Raw genomic sequence first — 17,754 nt, forward strand, 5'->3', positions numbered from 1 at the left:
TGTGTTCACTTTGACTCTCCGGGGATTAGTTGGAATGGGACCCTAACACTCACAGGGCAAGGGAAGGGTGGACTCACTGGCACACTCCTTTTTGGGTGGACATTAGAAGAACCCACTGGTCCTGGGAGAGGCTCCACCCCCACCCCAAGCACAGGCTTTTCTAAATAAGCTAGTTTACAGTTTTACTACAAGTATATGAGGACAAATGGCAGTGTGTATTTTTTTCTTTTCTTTTTTTTCTTTTTTTATTTTTGCCATTTCTTTCCAGGGAGATATTCATTAAGTAAGAAAGACAAAAAGGATGTTGTTAGCACAACACAGAGTCTGTTATGCTTTCAGGATAGTAAATATTAGCCTAAGAAATGTTTTTCTTTTAGACTTGCTAATTCTATGGGACACATAAGAGGGAGACAATAGATGAAAAGAGAAGGAAATTGGGTGAAACCAACTGGGAGCTTAGGATACTCAAGTGGGCAGATGGCTAAAAGGGACTAGGGGTGGGTAGGAGTGGAGGACAGGCAAGACCAGAGAGATAAGGGACTACAGGTATACCTCTGAGGTAGACTCTGAAGGCCAAGTGTCCAGATAGGACCAAAAAAAAAAAGTGTTTTATTATCTTAGATACTCCCAATTTGTGTGTTCATCATCATTGACTCAGTTTTCCTTTCAGACACTGGATTACTTTCCAAGTGTTAATAAGGACATATTTATCTCAAGCACTAGGGTCATAATGGAGGAAAGCAGGGTCTATTTGGTTAGGAGAGGTGAGTGTGGTGTGGTGGAGTGTTTTAAAGCAGATTGAGGACTGAGACAACGTGAAAGCCAGGAATCTGGCATGTCAGAGGAATCCCCTGTTGAAGATTTTTTTCCTAAACAGTTCCCATGAAGATACCTCATGCTTGCTGAAGAAAACGATCAAACTACAGTTAAGAATAAAGATTCCAAATTAAAATGGGGTTTTAGTTCAACTTTTAACTCATCCACATTAAAATATAAGTAGGTGATCAATCAAATCTACCTGATATCAAGTTCTTCTAGGTTTGGTCAAAGGAAAATAATGATCGGTTGAAGTGAGAGGGTCCCGGGAAGAAAAGAAAAAAAAAAAGTTATGATTATAAAGAAGACATCAGAGACTCCACGGATTTGCATGGTTTTGACCTAGAGATCCTCACCTGGGCGAAGGAAAATCAATCTGTCCAGAAGCTTTTCTGAATTAACTGCTTGTGTTTCTTTTCCACTTGGCATCATATGTGAAGCATTTCTCTTAAAGCTCATGCCAACTCTTTTCAAAAGGAGTTTTGTTCTCAGATGATCCATTAATTGAAGTATCCCTGCAGAATTTGGAACAAAATTCAAGTTCAATTGTAGAACTTCAGTGTAGTTTATTTTTTGATCCCTTCTCTCCTCCCCTCACGCCTCCAAACACACTCTTCCTCCTCTCACTACCAGGGTAACTTCAGAAGATTCAAAGTTCTCAGATGCCCATTGTGTAGTAACAATGGATTCCAACTGGGAGCTGTGAGTTCTGCTCCCCTGCTTTCCTGAGTGGAAGGCTATCCCCTGCCCAGGCCTGCAAGCTTGATAAGCACTGGAGAACTCCACAAGAACTCATCATGCCAATCAAACCCATCGGGTGGATATGTGGGCAGGTGTTGAAGAACTGTTCTGGAAAAAGTACACACAATCTTGTTTTAAAGGGAATATGGGTGTGGGAACAACAGGGAATAAAATTCCCTATGGTTCTCTTCTCTTCAGTCTCTTAGGAAGTGAACCCAGTGTTCCAAGTTCTTTTGAATCATTTAGAGGATAGTTTTAAAACATTGTTTTCCTAACCTCTTTTTTTTTTTTTTTTTTAGTGGAGGGGATCCAGAAAGTAATCATGGACCTTATAGATGAGTTTAAAGATGAACTTCCTAACATCCTAAGATTATCACAGTCTAATCAGGTAATGTGCTTTTGTAACTTTCAAAACGAATTTTTTAAAAGTATATTGTATTTTTACTGTCATATGGATTATTTAATGCTTTGATTTTTATATAAGTGCTTGGAGCTTAAGAAAATACTAATAACTTTGCCTTAAAAAGAAAATTCAGTCTTCCTCACTGGGAAGAGCATATGGTATAAAGAGGTTGTGGATCAGGAAATGAGATAGATGAATTAAGTTTAAAGACAATCCTTAGATTGGAAATCTGGAAATCTCATAGCCACAATTGCAATGCAGTTCACTTAAGAGTTGCTTAATGTAAAATGAAAATTAAAAAATAATCCAGATACACTTTAGCTAAAATCTGAGGCAATTAAATCAGTGCAAACACTCGACTAATATAAATTGTAGCAGTGGAAAGATAAATATAGTATAAGTGCATGTGTTTTAATGTAGAAAAATTACTGGTATTAATTTAAACAAAGTATATATGTGCTGTATTTTTTTAAATCTCTGTTCCAAAAGGATTTGAAATGGATACAATATTGGAAATGAAGAGTAGGGCAATAGAGAATTTTGAAGAGATATGTAATAAGGAAAAAGTAACATCTTGCTGAGGGGACACATATAACCTAATTTACTCAAAGGTACACAGCTGTTAATGGAAAAGTATGTTTCAGCCATTTTGACCATTTAACGGTTGAAATAGAATATGCCTTAAAGTTACATGATACAGTAACAATCCACTTATTCAGAAGGTCAAAATCTTTTTTTTAATTAATTAATTAATTTATTTTTTTATTGTAAACAAATGGGATACATGTTGTTTCTCTGCAGAAGGTCAAAATCTTGGCAATGTCAAAGGTGAGGCACATAGCCCAAAACAGGAAGTAAACAGAAAAGCACTTCAAGCAACACAATAGTCACAAACTCTGTACATCTCATTCCAAGGGTTAGAACTATCTGACCATTCATTGAGACAACCAGTCAGCATATATTTACTAAATACTCACTATTGGTTGGGGCTGGACAGAGGGAATACAGAGATAATAAGCAAGACACTGTTCCATCCATCAATCAGCTTAATTGAATAAAGACAGTTGTAAACAAGTAATTGCCTTAGAATATGCTAAATGTTATAGAGGTAAATCCAATTTAGAGAAATGAATGATTCTACCTAGGATGGTCAGAGATATCTTTATGGTGAAAGAATACTTCAGTTGGATCTCAAAGGATGAATAGGAGATTTTTTTAGGAAAGAAAAGGGTAAGATAAGTAGGTAAGGGCAAAGAATAAGATCCCAGAGAAAGCAGTGTGAGTTAGGCTGAAAAGTATGAAACAGCATAGTATACTCCCTGAATGCCAAGTAAATATGAATAAATAGTATGTATGATAGAAGGACTGAGGCAGAAAATAGTAGAAAATTTGGAAATGTAACCAGGAGTCAGAATATGGTTTTTGTATGCAAGCCATGTAAAAAAGACTGCATTTCATCTTAATTACAACACAGATATTCACAGAAATATTTTGAGCATAGAAATGACATCCAGTTTGCACTTCAAAACTATTTCTCCAGTGGTAATGTGTTTTGAATGGAGGCAGAGCTTCTAGTATAATTCTGTTACAAATGACAGCAAAGAACAGGGACAAGGACATAGAAATTGGGGTTAGAAAGAAAGGGTTAGGTACTAAATATTTAGCACATCTTGAAACTGACAGTGTGGGGCAAAAGAGATATGTAGGCATTGGGGAGACCCTGGATTGCTTGAGTGACTAGAAGACTTGTAGTCCTACTAACTAGGATAGAGGACTATATAAGAAGAAGAGGGTTTGGAGATAATGAAATGAATTTAATTGGATCATAGTTTAAGGAGTTCTGCTACGTCCTTTCTGAGCCATGGAAATGAGCTATAAATTGGAGACAAAGATTGGAAGCTCAAGAGAAATTAGGACTAAAGATGTACATTATTACATCATCATTATATAATGCATAAATCAAGTGTATAATGATGCATATAGCTAAGCCAAGATGGTTAATGTCATTGCTTTAAGGAGAGAATGTAGCAATATGAGGGCATGCTATTGAGCCCCCAGGAATGCCAGCATTTAAAGGGATTAGCAGAGAGTCAGAGGTAAGAAGAGAATTCTTGCAGAGGGAAGAAGGAAATTCTATGAAGGTTAAAAGAGTAGAGGAAAAAAGGAGGGAGGACTTAGCAGCAGCCATGAGAATCCCCAACGATGTCAAGTATAGGATGCACTTTTGAAAGTTTGAAAAACTGAGCCAATGCTTAGTGGGTAAAATTGGATTTACCCCCAAAATTTACTTCTGCAAAACCCATTTTCACCAGTAATGCTTGCAGTATACTTTAAACTCTATTTTCAGCAAAAATAATTTTCTTTTTTTTTCATCTGCATAGAAGATGATGGCTGTATATATATGTAAGTACTTCAAATTTCTAAGCTTGTATGTTTCTAAAGATAAATGAAATGATAGGCGTTCTTGTTCACCATCAAATCACACATGAGTTTCAACTGTTAAGACCTACTGTTAACTAACCTGTTAGTTATGGAAGAGTTCTGAGACTTATAGAACTGACTTTCAGAAGATGTTAGAGACTCCAGCAGTCTCTAGTATTATCATCGCTATTTATGGCACTATACAAATCCGTTTCTTGTACAGTGTGAGGAGAGTAGACTTTACTGCAATTAACTGAGGTAAGAGTACTGAAGTGGCCATGAGATGAAAAAATAGCCTTGCGGATTGTGGATATACCCAGTGTCCATCATCATGGGAAGAGGCAGAACACCGTTAGATAGCAAACCAGAGCTCAGAAGGCTGGCCCTAATTGGCAGGGAAAGCAACCCCTTTCTTCCTTTGACTCCCTCTCTTGGGTCTAAACTTTGAGGGGGTGATACTAAAGTGTGGATCCTCCATGCACCCTGCTGAGAAGGCACCAAATGGTCTGTTGAAAAAATAGAATAAGGCTTAAAAAGCTCCAGAAGGCAAGCCAAGTTCTGTAATTCTATATCTTGGACTTGCAATCTAGTTGCTTCTTCTTTTGCATTCTTCTGGCTTTGATATAAAGTCTTTTGAAATACTGGAGTCTTCTTGACAATGCTCTTAATACTTGGTGGAATTAAGGGAAAAGATGGACAGGTGTCTGTGACTGGTTTAGGATGTCAAACGGTTAAGGCAGCACAAAGGTGGCAATACTTGTTGAGAAAGCTTTAAGGTGAATCCAGGAAATCCCTGTTATCCCTTCCAAATTGTGATTCTCCTATTGCCTAAATTAGAGAAATTTGGATTTTATTTAAATAAAGAAGTTGCAACTTTCTTTCTAACTCCCTTCATCTCCTCCTAACCTCTGAGTGGCCTCATTATCACTAGAGCCAAAAGCATGGTTTATATAGAAATAGACTGATATTCTGATCCCTAAAGAAAGAATTCTGTGTTCCCATTTTCATCTCCTTGAAGCTATTTACTTTGAAGAACTTTAACCCACTTAAAGAGGAACATAATGATAGTTAACATTATTTTTTCAGTTTTGAAACACTTTCATTGTTCTTTTTCTTACTTTGAAGAATGAGTTGCTGAGATTGGCAAGAAATCTGAGTAGTTAAGGGGTATTATAGCACATTTGAAGCTATTTTCTCTTCAAAAATAAATTATCCAGAGAATATTGCTGATTATTTTTAAAAGGTCAGATTGTAAATGCTGTAACTTTTTTTTTTTTTTTTTTAATTTCTAGGATGATCCCTAGTTCCCAAATGCACTGAAAGAAATGGTTTTAAGAATGCTTAGAGGGTTTTATTAATTAGGTTGTATTTTAAATCTTTCAATTTTGTGGTTGGTATTTAAATCCCCTGCCCCAGGCTATTTATTCAGGAAAAAGCCTTCTTGCAGCCTATAAGAAAAAGATTTGATGGGAGTAGTGGGGGAATTTTTATAGAAGAATGTACCCAGAATAATGGTTATAAGTAGTTCTTCATGGCTAAATATTTTGAATGAAATTTTATTTCTGGGACTGGGTAAGTTAATTTTAGAACCTTGGCTTGAGGTAATGGTTTCTGAGGTCTAGTACCCTCCACACTTTGTCCCAACCAGCCCAGACCCCAGTACCTTTGGTATCTACTTTCTTGTTATGATAATTTTTAAAGCTTTACAGTGGCAAATTGTAAATGATTTCCACAGTAGGAATTTAAAATTCCCAACTTTAAATTTGAATGAAGACATGTTTACCATAATTGGGGAACTGAAAAAAAAAAAAAAAAGTTAAAACTGCATTTAACCTTATCCTACAAGATTGGGAATTACAGATAGAACATATGCCATAATGCCATAACCCATGCCAAAAATTTTGAATTTTACATTTGTAAATGTACTTTTCTGAATTCTCTTTTAAAAATGTAAGACCAAAAAAAAAAAAAAAAATTAAAAAAACAAAAAACTGCTGAGGATGCACCAATAATATCTGGATATTACTTATAATGGTGTTGGGGTTATGAAATGTAATGAGAATAGGACTGTTAACTAGAATGTGCTATAATTCAATTCATTTTTGTCTTTGGTGAGTTGTTTCTTGTGAAGCAGTATCATTATTGTGAAAGTTGCAAAGTATGTTGTGCACCAAAAACTTTCTGGGTGGTTTCTAAATTTGGCATATTTCTTTGATATTCCTTAATATTAATTTGTTACGTTTTCTGATACTCTTCATTTATTCATTCTGACAAATATTTGTAGAGTATCTACAACACGGCAGGCACTAATCTAGCCATTGGGGGGAAAAACAGTGAGCCCCCAAATAGCTATAAAACACTGCTATGATACAAATTACATTCTTGTCAAACAGAAATAAGAAATGAGGGAAATAAACTGTATATTATGTATTGGTAAATCTAGGGAGAAGAAAAATATAGCAGAGAACGGATATAAAGTAGGGATATAGGTATTCAGTGAACAACTGATTGTTGAGGTAGGGTGACCAAGAAGGATCTAGTGAGAAAGTGATTTTTAATTAAAATTTAAAGGAAGTGAGGGAATAAATCCAGGATACTTGAGGAATCAAATGGCATAGCTAGTGCAAAGTTACACTAAACAGAGAGCTTCTCCAAAGAGTAATTACATTTATTTGGGGATAACAAAGTATGCAATGGAAATACATGTGCCATAGAGAACTATAGATGTATTCAAAGAGGTCCAGACGAGACGAAAACTTTAAGGCATAAAGGGAGAATTGTGGAAGATACCTGGATACAGGATTCTTTGGTCAAGGAGACCAGAGGCAGGAGTTGGTGTCAACTCGTTGGCAGAACCATCATTGATGGGCGAGTGTTCTGTCGAGAGCATCTTTCTGAATTATTGCAGTCTTTTTTATTGTTTGCTCTATTTATACATGACAGCAGAACGTATTTTGATTTCACTGTACACAAATAGAGTACAACTTTTCATTTCTCTGGCTGTATACAATGTAGAGTCACACTTTTGTGTAATCATACATGTACATAGGGTAACGATGTCTGTCTCATTCCACCATCTTTCCTACCCCCTGCCCTCCCCTCATTTCCCTCTACACAATCCAACTTTCCTCCATTCTTCCCTTACCGCCCACCCCCTGTTATGTATCAGCAGCCACTTATCAGAGAAAACATTTGACATTTAATTTTTTGAGATTGGCTTATTTCACTAAGTATGATATTCTCCAGCTCCATCCATTTACCTGCAAATGCCATAATTTCATTCTTCTTTAAGGCTGAGCAATATTCCACTGTGTATATATACCACAGTTTCTTTATCCATTCATCTATCGCAGGGCATCTCTGTTGGTTCCACAATCTAGCTGTTGTGAGTTGAACTGCTATAAACATTGATGTGGCTGTGTCACTGTAGTAAACTAATTTTAGGTCCTTTGGGTATAAAATGAGGCATGGGACAGCTGGGTCAAATGGTGGGTCTATTCCAAGTTTTCTGAGGACTCTCCATACTATTTTCGAACATGGTTGCACCAATCTGCAATTCTACCAACAATGTATGAGTGTACCTTTTTCCTCACATCCTCACAACACTTATAATTATTTGTATTCTTGATAATTGCCATTCTGACTGGAGTGAGAATGAGATCTTAGAGCAGATTTGATTTGCATTTCTCTAGTTGCAAGAGATGATGAACCTTGTTTCATATGTTTGTTGATCAATTGTATTTCTTCTGTGAAGTGTCTGTTCAGTTCCTTAGCCCTCATTACACAAATCTCTTGATACATGTGAGGCATACAAAGTATGGGATATATGTATAATAAGAAGAAATTACTTTTGGGCCTTTGTCCTTGAGAAAGTTTTTATCTCAGACAGGCAATGATGAGACATTCCCATTCATAACTTCCTGACTCTAATTTTGTCTGGATCTGAGAAGAAATATTTCAATGTGGTATCTTCGTCTTTCACAAAGTATACCTAACAAGTCCAACAAATAGTGAGGAGGGAAAGGGAGAGAAAAGAGGATAGAGGTAAAGAAGTAACAACCTTTGTAGGGTTTTGTATGTACTTCAACTTTTACACCAAGTACAAGAAGCCACCATCATCACAGTTGAACAGATGCAAAATATGATCTGAGGTAAGTTTTAATTGAATCTTTCTCACTGACATGTTGTTGAAAGAATGGAAATAGGCAAGACTGCAAGCAGGGAAACCATTTAGGAGTCTAATTTACTAATTTGGAGAAGAGCTGATGGTGGCATCTAAGTATAACAGACTGGGTATAGTACTCCGGGTGGTAAGTGGTCAAATTCCAGGACTATTCAGAGAAAGAATTGAATAAGATTTGCTGACAGGCTGGTTTTATAGATGGAGGATAGAAAAACGCTGAGATAATAGAAATCGGAGTTCAGCATTAAAACTGCTGATGACAAAGAAATGGGCCTGGCTGTAGAAAAAAAGGAAAGGAAAAGGAAAAACAGGGTGTATATTCAATAGTGGAGGTCGAATGGAGAGATCTGGAGCAAGATTCTAAAATCAATCTTATTAAATGAGGCTAGGTTTATTTTGGTAAGTTACTTTTAAGTACCTTTGTGTGTGTCTCTGAGGTGTGGTGGAGAGTTTGAATTTTTTTTCTGGCATTTGGTGATGTGCTCAGATGATGATGACAGAAAGAATCATCTAAACTTGCATACATTGTAATCAATGTCAGGATGCTTAGGGTGATAAAAAAACAAAAAAGAGGGAAAAGAAATTTAATTTGGGGTCAACATTTACATTTAAACAATTTCCTGAACTTGGTTTGTAGCTCAGTGGTAGAGGGCCTGCCTTGCAGATATGAGACACTGGGTTCAATTGTCAGCCCCACATAAAAATAAATAAATAAAATAAAGATATTGTGTCTGTCTATAACTAAAAATATTTTAAAAAACACAATTTCCTACTAGAACTAGTTGAGTAACTCACTCAACCTAAGAGTGAATTGAAATAGTCATTCTAAATTAGTTACTTTTTAAGAATATATTATTTTAATGGGTCTACAAAAACGTAACTGTACACATTAATTAAGTAATATGATATTTGGACACATATTATGAAATGTTTAAAGCAGATTAAATATATCTACCTCATTTGTTGTGGTAAAAATTTTCAAAATCCTTTCTTCTAGCTTTTTGAAATATACAATGACTTTTTGTTATCTACAGTCACCATAATATATACAAGCATTCCAGAACCTCCTGCTCCTATCTAACTTATTATCGTTATCAACTTTCCCCATCCCTCTCTCCCTCATTTATTCCCCATCCTCTAGTAGCCATTCTCTTCTCAACTTCTATAAGATCAACCTTGTAATAGTCTATATATGAGTGTAATAGTCTACAAAGGTGGTACTTGTCTTTCTGTGTCTTGCTTATTTCACGAAACATAATGGTTTCCAGTTTCATACCTATTGAATTGGTGACTGTTTTATAGAAAGAAAGTCTCATTCGGCATCTAAAGGATGTAAGTAGCTATTCCTCTGTGGTGACCTTCATGTCCCCAGAACCAAAAAGAACTACCAAACATATTTCCCCAATGGAAGTCTTCTTGGGAAAGTCAATTCCATGTTTAGTGGGAATTATAAGGATAATAAAGGTGGTCAGGAAGATTTTATTTTCAGAAGTAATGTTCTTTTCAAAGGCATGTAGGAACGTATCAAAAAAGGAAAGCATTTTTAAAAACCTGAAGATAAGCATAGTGGTCACACTGAACAACAAGCATGTAAGAAGCAAAGATGAGAGTCATTAGGCGCAGCTTGAGACTGTCAGAGATAGTCAGGGATTTATGGCATTAAATGGGGCAGATAACACAAGTATGGCATTAGCATAATGCACATCTACATTAAAATATTATTTATAACAAATCAGTTAATGATTTCTACATGAGACATTGGATTAACATTATCAATTACAAATAGCTTAATTTTTATACAAAGATAAAAAATTAAAGAGAAACTGTAAAAGAAGTGAAGGTTGAATGAATCATTCCAGGATACTCTTTGGGGGGAGTGAAGCAAGATTGGCTAATACAAATAAATGTGTGAAATCAGTCAGTCCAGACCAACATGTACAGATCACCAAGATTTTGTAAAGAAACTTATGAAAATACAGATGGGGAAACTGCAGAGTATTTAACATTTTGCAACTGCAAAAATGAGTGGTTCTAGCTGGACACGAAGGTGCATGCCTATAATCCCAATGACTTGGGAGACTGATGCAAAAGGATCACAAGTTCAAGTCCAATCTCAGCAATTTAGTGAGGTACTGAGCAACTTAGTAAGACCCTGTCTTAAAATAAAGAGATCTGGGGATGCCCCTCAATGGTTAAGCACCCCTGGGTACCAAAACAAACAAACAAAACAAACAAACAAACAAAAAAACAAGCAGCATCCTACAAACACTGCTTGATGCTTGAACAAGTGGACAAGTTTATTTAGTAAAGGTAGACTTGCACATATTCCCTCACATATGACCTTCTTTTCGTGATAATAAATTATAATGAGAAAAAACACAAGTAAATTGTAATCAGAAGTAAAACCAAACTAATTCCACCTTGAGAAGGAGTTGGAAGAGGTCAGTGCAGCAAAGTACAAAGTCACAAGAGAAATAGAATCTGTGTGTGCTGGAGCTTTGGATCCTGGAGACAATTTGGGTTCTCTTCTGGGTGTGCTTACAGTCAGAAATAGGGTAGATGATAATGTCAAATGATTGTACCTGCATGTTACTTTTCTTACTCTACCTGCCATATAACTGCTTTTTTTTTTTTTTTTTTTTGATTGCTTTCCTCTGAAATTGAAATGCCATGGGATTGTAGCAATTTCAGCAGTCCACAATTTAGATGACATCCTCTATTATTGGTTTTCACTAGGAGAGCTAAGACAACTGGTGGGCTAATGGACATTTTTAGTAAAGTTAACTGATCAGACCACAACAGAACATCAAATGCTGCAGAAATATATCCTCATTGAGAGGCTAGAACAGCTTTTGTTTATCTCCAACGACAAATGCTGAGCAGTAAATGAAGTACTGAACTTCAATGACAAAATAACAGCAATACATTTATTTCAGGATAAAAGTTGAGGCATTCAAAATGGTGTTTGTTATTAGCCAAAAAAAAAAAAAAAAAAACAAAAACCACCCTATTTAAAAGATTTTGCATTTCTATATTTAGGTGGAACAAATATTTAGAGGTCCAAAGTTACTTATTTTTAACCAATATTTATTAACCAGTACTTTCCCTCCAGTTATATACTAAAATGCCAAAATAACCCATAAAATTACTTACATGAATAATGGAAACTATGTTTGTCTGTTGCCTGGAATGCAGTCTAACCACATTGTAAGTAATTGCCCCATGGTTCACTTTCTGGTAGAGAAAGAACTACATTATGTAATGCCACAGTTTTTCCCATCAGAATACTGATAGAGTAACAAAAACAGCATGGTACTGTAAACAAAATAGACATATAGACCAAAGGTACAGAATAGAGGATACAAACACACATAAATACAGTTATCTCATTAGACAAAGGCACCAAAAACATACATTGGAGAAAAAGATAGTGTGTTCTACAAATGGTGCTGGGAAAATTGGAAATCCATATGCAGCAAAATAAAATTAAATCTCTATCTCTCACCCTGCACAAAACTCATCTCAAAGTGGATCAAGGACCTAGGAATTAGACCAGAGACTCTGCACCAAATAGAAGAAAAAGTAGGCCCAAATTTTCATCATGTCAGCTTTAGGACCTGACTTCCTTGACAAGATTCCTAAAGCACAAGTAATAAAATTGAGAATCAATAAATGGGATGAATTCAAACTAAAAAGCTTCTTCTCAGCAAAGGAAACAATCAATAATGTGAAGAGAGAACCTATGGAATGGGAGAAAAAATTTACCACATGCACATCAGATAGAGTACTAATCTCTAGGATATATAAAAAAACTAAAAAAACTTAACACCCCCCCCAAACAAACAAACAAACAAATAACCCAATCAATAAATGGGTTAAGGAACTAAACAGACACTTCATGAAAGAAGAAATATATGAAAAAATGCTAAACATCTCTAGCAATTAGAGAAATGCAAATCAAAACTGATTTTATCTCACCCCAGTAAGAAAGACAATTATCAAGAATACAAGCAACAATAAGTGTTGGTGAGGATGTGGGGGAAAAGGTACACTCATTCATTGCTGGGGGGACTGCAAATTGGTGCAATCACTCTGGAAAGCAGTATGGAAATCCACCATTTGATCCAGCTATCCCACTCCTTGGTTTATACCCAAAGGTCTTAAAATCAGCATACTACAGTGACACAGCCATATCAATGTTTATAGCAGCTCAATTCACAACAGCTAAACTGTGGAACCAACCTAGATGCCCTTCAATAGATGAATACATAAAGAAACTGTGATATATGTACACAATGGAATATTGCTCAGTCTTAAAGAAGAATGAAATTATGGCATTTGTAGGTGAATTAATAGAGTTGCAGAATATCATGCTAAGCAAATTAAGCCAATCCCCAAAAACCTAAGACCAAATGTTTCCTGTGATAAGTGAATGCTGATCCATAATGTGGAGGGGGCAAGAAAAGAATGGAGGAATTCTGGATTAGGCAGAGGGGAGGGAGGGAAAGGAAAGGGGTATGGGGGGAAGATGGTGGAATGAGACGAATATTATTATCCTATGCTCGTGTATGAGTGCACAAATGGTGTGACTCTGCATTGTGTACAACCAGAGAAATTAAAAGTTGTACTCCATTTGTGTACAATGAGTTCAAATGCATTCTGCTGTCATGTATAACTAATTAGAACAAAAAAATAGAAAAAAAAAGAATACTGATAGAATTTTCAGTGTATTGAGAGATAAATTTTTCTTAAACTTGTTGATCAGTATACAGAAATTTATTTTTCTTTAAATTATATGTGTACATATATATTGTATATATGCTGTAGTTCATAATTTAAAAAATTTAAGACTAGGAAAATATTTGCAACAGTTTTGAATAAGAATCATTTGAAATTCAAATATTAATGTTTGAATAAGAATTCTCATTTATTTTTGAAATTAGTGCAAAAAAGATATAAACCTAGTGAAAAAAATGAAAAATTTCTACTTTTTAGCCAGTTACTTCAATTCTGGATATTTATCTTAAGGAAAAATATATTCATATTGAAGTGTAAGGATATATGTATTGTGTGTGGGTATGTAATTATTGGATACTAAGTACATGTGCAACACCATGCACAATATAGTTATACGCTTAGTCTCTGCCAGAAGTGGATTTTAATATTGCATTAGAAAATCACACATCAGTTATTTTCTAAAGGCTTATTTTTCAGAAAAGAGAACCTGTGCAAAAAAGATCCAGAATGGCTATCACTTTAGCCAAAATCAATCGGAGAGCATTAATTCAAGGATTGAACAGCATATCCAGATCTTCCCAGTCAGTGGCCAAACTTCTGCATCCTCAGCTTACGTGTAGACTTCTAGAGTTAAGGGACTTATCTCATCGTCTGCTGAGGGAAGTTAATGCACCAAGGCAACCCCTGTATAACATTCAGGTGAGCACTTAATTATTTTGCACAAGATGGGGACCCTTTCTAAAGAAATGGCTTTAAATGTGCAATATTTTAAAAATGAAAATGTAGAGCATTCAGTTGTCCTCCGTGGAAAAGATACACTTGGATAAGAGAAATAAACGGTTGGGTCTTTTTTTCAATATAGTGTATTTTCTGGTTTAAATAAGTCTGAAAGGGGAAGCAATGTAGACTTTCCCCCCCGCAACTTATTACTTGATTTAACTCAATTAAGTGGTCAATTTCAAATAGTTCTAACCAAATATAAGGATGCAAATTACCATTTCTGTCAAACCTAAAAGAAATCCTATAACAAATCTTAAAAATGACTGTTTTGTTCTTTCTCCCATAATTTTGTTGTATTTTCAATAAAATCTTTGTTTGATATAGTATATTGAGTATATTTATAATTTGGATAGGTTCATCAATATTTAAGTAGATTTCAAATTACACTTTCTACATTGTTTAATCGAGGCTCTGTTTTGTTTTGTTAAGGGAAACAGCTCTTAAAACTTTTTCAGGAACTATTTCTTTTTTCTGAAACTTTATGATACAGAACTCTGGGTTTCTCATCTGGGCGTTGTTCAAAGCATCCTAAATTTTCACAACAAAAGATTAAAATCTTGCAAGTCTGACCTCTAAACCCCCAGGATGAATCATTTGGGACTCTTGCGTTGAAGGGAGAGAAAACCAGTTTCAAATTGGGTTAAGTTAAAAAAAAAAAATGGGATGCATTAGTTTATATAAACAGTTTGGAGTTAAAAGCTCAGACGTAGCTGGATACAGGTATTCAAACAATGCCTTTGGATCCTGTTTCTCTCTTTCCATTTCTTGGGTCTGCTTTCTCTATGCTGACTGCATTCTTACAGGGACTTTTTTTCTGAATGATTTGTAGCTATTCCTGGGGTTACATCCTTCTATTTGTCTTTACAGCAGAAAAGAGAATCATTAACCCAGTGTTCCTGGCAAAGTCCTCAGGTTCATTCTTTGAGAATGGCTTATATAGGAGAATGGTTTATGTCTCAGTGCTCATCTCTAAGTCATGAAATGGGATGCACTGATTAGTCTATGACCAGATTACCAGCTTCATCTATATAGTTGGGGTTGGAGTCCCATCCAGATCACATGACCTGAGATTGGTGTGGAAGAGTAACAATTAAAAATCTGGACTGTTTCAATATGATTATAAGATGGATGCTGAGTGGCCCAAATCAACAAATCATCAAAAAAATTCCATTATGAAGGAATCTCTCTTTAATCAAAGAATTGGACATTTCCAAAAATGATCAAATATGTGAGATATGAATTGCCTGAGGGCAGCATTTATAAAAGGGTGGTTTATAATAGATGATATCTAAGAAAGTAAAACAATGTTTGTTTTAACTACATGAGTCTCTAAGATCTACGAGATCTTCAGGTCATCAAAAAGAAAGATAGCTAAAATGTATTTTCTTTAGTTCTCATTGAAATCACCTTTAAATCTAATGTTTTGCTTTGCTATTTTTTTCCTTGCATTGTCAAACCCGAAGATTTTCTAGAGGTTTGATATAAGAAATATCTTTGGAAAAAATATTTCTGTATTTAGTATATATCATGTTTAAAAATACTGTCCCTTTTGTTATTCAGAGTCTTCCTTTTTGCTTCTCTGATAAGTCAGAACCTTAAAGGATCTGAGATTTTACATACTTGTTAATCAATTATCCTGCTACACACACACACACACACACACACACACACACACACACCAGCCTTAGGCCATTGCCATAGATTGATATTCATGGTAAAAGCATCAGAACATCTTTCGTTGATTCCCTACACTCAGTTCCCATAGGGCAGTGGGATAAAGGTCAGATGTTACCTGTACACGTAGCATGTTACATAGAGGAGAGGAACCTTGAAATTAAGAGACTGAGCACTTTTAAAATTTTTTCTTAGTACTAGGAATTGAACCCAGGGGTGCTCTACCCACTGAACTATATCCCCAGCCCTTTTCATTTTTTATTTTGAGACAGGGTCTCACTAAAGTTGCCCATCCTGGCCTTAAACTGACCATCCTCCTGTCTCTACCTCCCAAGTCACTGGGATTACAGGCATGTGCCACCACGCTTGGCTAGGCTCTGAGCTTTTTATAGGAACATGACACATCTGCCCAACATTCTCTCCAGAGAGAGAGAGAGAGAGTGAGAGAGAGAGAGAGAAATTTTTCATTAACCCAAAATGTAAATGTCTAGGGGAGAAGGAGGAGAGGGCATGTGACGGGTCTGGGGAGAGCTTCTCTAGGTCTCTGCAGAGGGGTATACTTTCTATACAAGGTGTTTGTATACTTTCTATACAAGGGTGTTTGCTATTTGAACATGTCCTTTGCTTGGAAGATCCAATCTGTACAGGAATGAGACAAATTCATGAGAATATTCTCTTAACACTCATGAAAATTCAGTGACAGAAAAAATTGTATCTTTCTATTGCAGTTGAACTTGCGTGTTTCCTTTTATCCACTAATAAGAACTAAAAACCACAATGTGTTTCATGTTTGCCTTGATTGACAATGAATTCCTGAGATAAATTTAGATCTGTCTTATTCCAGGAACCTGAGATGAAAGAGGCCTGGGGACCAAGTGACTTGTCCAAGGCCCATATACTGACTGTGACTATCTCTTTTTCTTTTTTAAAATAATTTTAGTTGTAGATGGACACAATACCTTTATTTTGTTTATTTAGTTTTTTTTATTTGGTGCTGGGGATTGAACCCAGTGCCTCATGCATGCTGGACAAGCACTCTACCATAAAGCCACAATCCCAGCCCTGTGACTATCTCTTGACATCAATTCAAAATCAATAACCTATGAGATCTCTTCTCCTTTGCTCTTGTTCTAATTGTCTTAGGATCTAGCTTTAATTCCAAAAAATTATTATCGATGAAGTATTTCAAAACATAAAGTAATGCATCATAAGTCCAACCCAAATTTAAACTAGTAATATTTGTCATATTGTCTTCAGATCTCTCTTTAATAAAAATGAATATAACTAACCATAGCCCAGTCTTTTCTCCGTACCTCTCACCAATCATTACATTGAAGTTGATGAGAATATTTCCATACATACTTTTATATTTTCACTATATTTATATGTATCTATTCATAATATGTAGTTTTATTCTATGTATATTTTAAATTTATATAAATTATATTATACTCTGCTTATTCTTTGAGAGTGTTCTTACTTGACATTATTGATAAATATGTAGCTAGTGTTTATTTTTAACTTCTCTGTGTATTCTCTGGTAAGAAAAAATAATCTGCAGTTCACCTGATACTGGGTAGATGGACAATTTAGTTTCTAGATTTTATGTGTTATACACAGTGCTTCAGTGAACATGCTTGCAAATACCTCCTGCCTATGTGTGAGACATTCTTCAGGTATATATCTGAAGAGGGATTGCTCCAGGTTTCATCAGCTATTACCAAACTGTATTCAGGATGGGTGCACTTTCTTGGGAATTCTTCCAATTCCTGAATCTGAGGATAAATTTCTTCAGTTCTGGAAAATTCTTAGTCATTATTTCTTTAAATATTGCTTCTTTGTTATTTTCTCTAATCTCTTTTAGAATGACTATTAAAACGTACCTTGGATCTTCTCACTTTATTTTTTTGTATGAATTTGCTTTCCTTATGTTTTCCTTCTCTTTGACTCTTTTTGATGCATCCTTAGTAATTATGTCTAAAATACTCTTTTACTTAGT

At 35.4% G+C, this 17,754-nt stretch overlaps 1 protein-coding gene across 1 annotated transcript in view; it reads left to right on the forward strand.

Annotated features, from left to right (window-relative positions):
• The first annotated feature begins 1,339 nt into the window (after nucleotides 1-1,339).
• SPATA9 (spermatogenesis associated 9) overlaps nucleotides 1,340-17,754 on the forward strand; it is a 29,687-nt gene continuing 13,272 nt past the window's right edge. The window contains exons 1-3 of the mRNA XM_079146034.1: nucleotides 1,340-1,674; nucleotides 1,857-1,945; nucleotides 13,779-14,000. Coding sequence (XP_079002160.1) covers nucleotides 1,614-1,674; nucleotides 1,857-1,945; nucleotides 13,779-14,000 — 372 coding nt within the window. The 5' untranslated portion in view covers nucleotides 1,340-1,613. The remainder of the gene's footprint in view (nucleotides 1,675-1,856; nucleotides 1,946-13,778; nucleotides 14,001-17,754) is intronic.

This window comes from Sciurus vulgaris (assembly GCF_902686455.1).
Source record: "Sciurus vulgaris genome assembly, chromosome: 6".
NCBI lineage: Eukaryota > Metazoa > Chordata > Mammalia > Rodentia > Sciuridae > Sciurus > Sciurus vulgaris.